At 43.6% G+C, this 2,507-nt stretch overlaps 1 protein-coding gene across 1 annotated transcript in view; it reads left to right on the top strand.

Moving 5' to 3' along the window:
* LOC109586419 (leucine-rich repeat serine/threonine-protein kinase 1-like) overlaps positions 1 to 2,302 on the top strand; it is a 4,323-nt gene extending 2,021 nt beyond the window's left edge. Inside the window, exons 6-9 of the mRNA XM_020002598.1 lie at positions 23 to 1,492; positions 1,589 to 1,722; positions 1,929 to 2,026; positions 2,165 to 2,302. Of these exons, the coding sequence (XP_019858157.1) occupies positions 23 to 1,492; positions 1,589 to 1,722; positions 1,929 to 2,026; positions 2,165 to 2,302 (1,840 nt within the window). The remainder of the gene's footprint in view (positions 1 to 22; positions 1,493 to 1,588; positions 1,723 to 1,928; positions 2,027 to 2,164) is intronic.
* Positions 2,303 to 2,507: the final 205 nt, after the last annotated feature.

The raw sequence follows: 2,507 nt of genomic DNA, 5'->3' as shown, positions 1-2,507 counted from the left end.
CCTCCCCCTCTCTCCCCCCCAGGGCATACAATAGGGGTCATTTGGATGTACTCACGTTTTGTCACAATAGATACCTCAGTCTCTGTAGCGAGTCCCTGAGGATAAGGTCCATCAATTACCCGATATTCCTAGCAGCTGTCAGAGATAAGAGACTTGAAGTACTCGAAATGGTTTTCTCTAATCAAGAGACACGCCCACTTCCTGATCGGATTCTCTCTCGTCCGTACGTCCTCGGGAAAAAAACCGAGAATGTTCCCGGAGAGAATATGAATGCCGTAGGTGTAGCTTGTGAGTGTTGTCTCAATGGCGACCCGTCCGTTTTTGATGCAATGCTGAGTCATCAAGTTATCGGGAAACAGTTAGTGAATCTGTCGCTGGCCGATCTTGGAGTAAAGGAGGTTCCTTTGGAATTATTTCATGAGAACCTCATATCCTTGAGTCTGAGTGGGAACAAGCTGGAAGAACTCCCACCAACGAAAGACTGGAAGTGCATCAATTTAACGTTCTTGAGTTTAGCTAATAATTTATTTTCGGTCGTGCCCCCCGGATTATTCCAGCTACCGAAATTAACGAATTTAAATCTAAGTTCTAATAAGCTGGTGAAGATAGGTCCTGATCTGTGGCGAGCTCCTCTACTGAAGTATCTGTACGCGTCATCAAATCTCCTCCAATCGCTGCCATACCCTGAGCTCAAGAACCAGTCTTCTCCTCTTCATGCCGGAGATCTTGTCTCCCCAGGCTCCAGCAAGAAAGAGATCATACACAGTCTTCGTTACTCTTTCGTCGACTCTGGACTTGAGAGAGAAGAAGATTTTCATGTCAGAGGCCAAGGTTTTAATCTGGAATTTCTTGATCTCTCCGATAACAAGTTGACCGCTGTCCCGCCCGGCTTGCCCTGCCTAGCCCCTCTATTAATGACATTAAAACTCAACAATAACTCCATTAAAGATTTTGGGAATATTTCTGATTACCCGACTCTCCTTAAGTCCCTTAATCTGTCTGGTAATGGCGGCGAAGTGGCAATAGTTCGGTCTCGTTTCTCACCCCACGGTCCAGTCTGTCTCCAGTCCACGCCAGAAAAGACGCTTCATTGCAATCATGCCGACCATATTCTCCTCTCAAACTTGCAACACTTGAATTTAAGTAAGAACCAGCTGAAAGACATCATGGTAGAATCAGATGCTCCCGTTTCTTTCCCTCACGGTCTCACGCCCACGCACAATCAGTCCCTCCTCTACCCTAAAGTCCAGTCCCTCATACTCAGTGAGAATAAGCTTAAAAGGTTTCCAGTTGGGATTCATAAACTCGAAAGACTCGGTACTTTGGACGTGACTGATAATATAACGATTCAGTCCCTCCCTGAGAAACTCCACTTGCTCAAAAACCTCATCGGTTTCCGTTACAAAGGAATAGGAGATCCCATTATTGGAACCCTGGACACTTTTAAAGACACAGCTCAATTGCTTTACTACCTGAGGGCCAGGGAACTTCAGTGAGTTCTTGTATACTTCAGGATACTTTGTGTGCATACTTTTGTGCATTTCAGTATACTATATGTACATGTTTGTATATTTTGTTGTTATTGTAGAGCTGTCTCTAATACTTCTATGAGGCTCTTTGTGATTGGTCACGCTAATAAAGGAAAGTCCACAGTCTTAAAGACACTGAGGGGAGAGAGAATGACAAAAGAGAACTTAGGAGTCATGGAGGAGAAAAGAGGAGGTAAGGAAGAGAGAAGGGGAGAGAGGGAGAGGGAGGGAGGGAGGGAGAGAGAGAGAGAGGGAGGGAGAGAGAGGGGGAGGGAGAGAGAGAGGGAGAGAGAGGGAGAGATGTGTATGTACACAAAAATTTACATAAACTAGATGTGCATGTACATGTACATGTACCTGTACTTTATGACAGCTGCTGGTTTTCCCTCTCTTTCCTAGTTACTGTTGGTATTGATGTTGGAAGGTGGACCTGTGTCCATACCAGGAAGAAGAGTGCTAAACCAATCAACTTTTATACATGGGATTTTGCAGGACAGGTAGAGCAATACAACCTTACATAAGAAAAAGAAATATGACCTATTATCTTTCCCTCTCTCTCTCTCTCTCTCTCTCTCTCTCTCTTTCTTTCTCTCTCTCTCTTTCTTTCTCTCTCTCTCTCTCTCTCTCTCTTATAGGATGAATATTATGTAACTCACCAGTGTTTCCTCACAAACAGGGCACTGTATCTACTGGTATGGAAACTGACTGACAAGGAACAAGGTCTAGAGGGACTACATGTCTGGCTCAGGAATATACAAGTACATGTCTACTAGTGTACATCTTAAAATTCTATTCTCATTCATAGTTGTACACTTGCACATGCACTGTAGTTCATACACATTACAATTGTACATGTACTTATGTACATAAATGTGAATCAAACTGTCTCAGTGAATATACATACAGTATCTGAGTCCCTTCATATCTGCCCTTAGCTTCACCTCAAGCAGATATCTTAGTCCTTATATATACTCATCA

Source organism: Amphimedon queenslandica, unplaced genomic scaffold (assembly GCF_000090795.2).
Source record: "Amphimedon queenslandica unplaced genomic scaffold, v1.1 AMPQUscaffold_12877, whole genome shotgun sequence".
Classification (NCBI taxonomy): Eukaryota; Metazoa; Porifera; class Demospongiae; order Haplosclerida; family Niphatidae; genus Amphimedon; species Amphimedon queenslandica.
The sequence above is the reverse complement of the archived record's forward strand: the minus strand, read 5'-3'. Positions and strand labels throughout refer to the sequence as shown.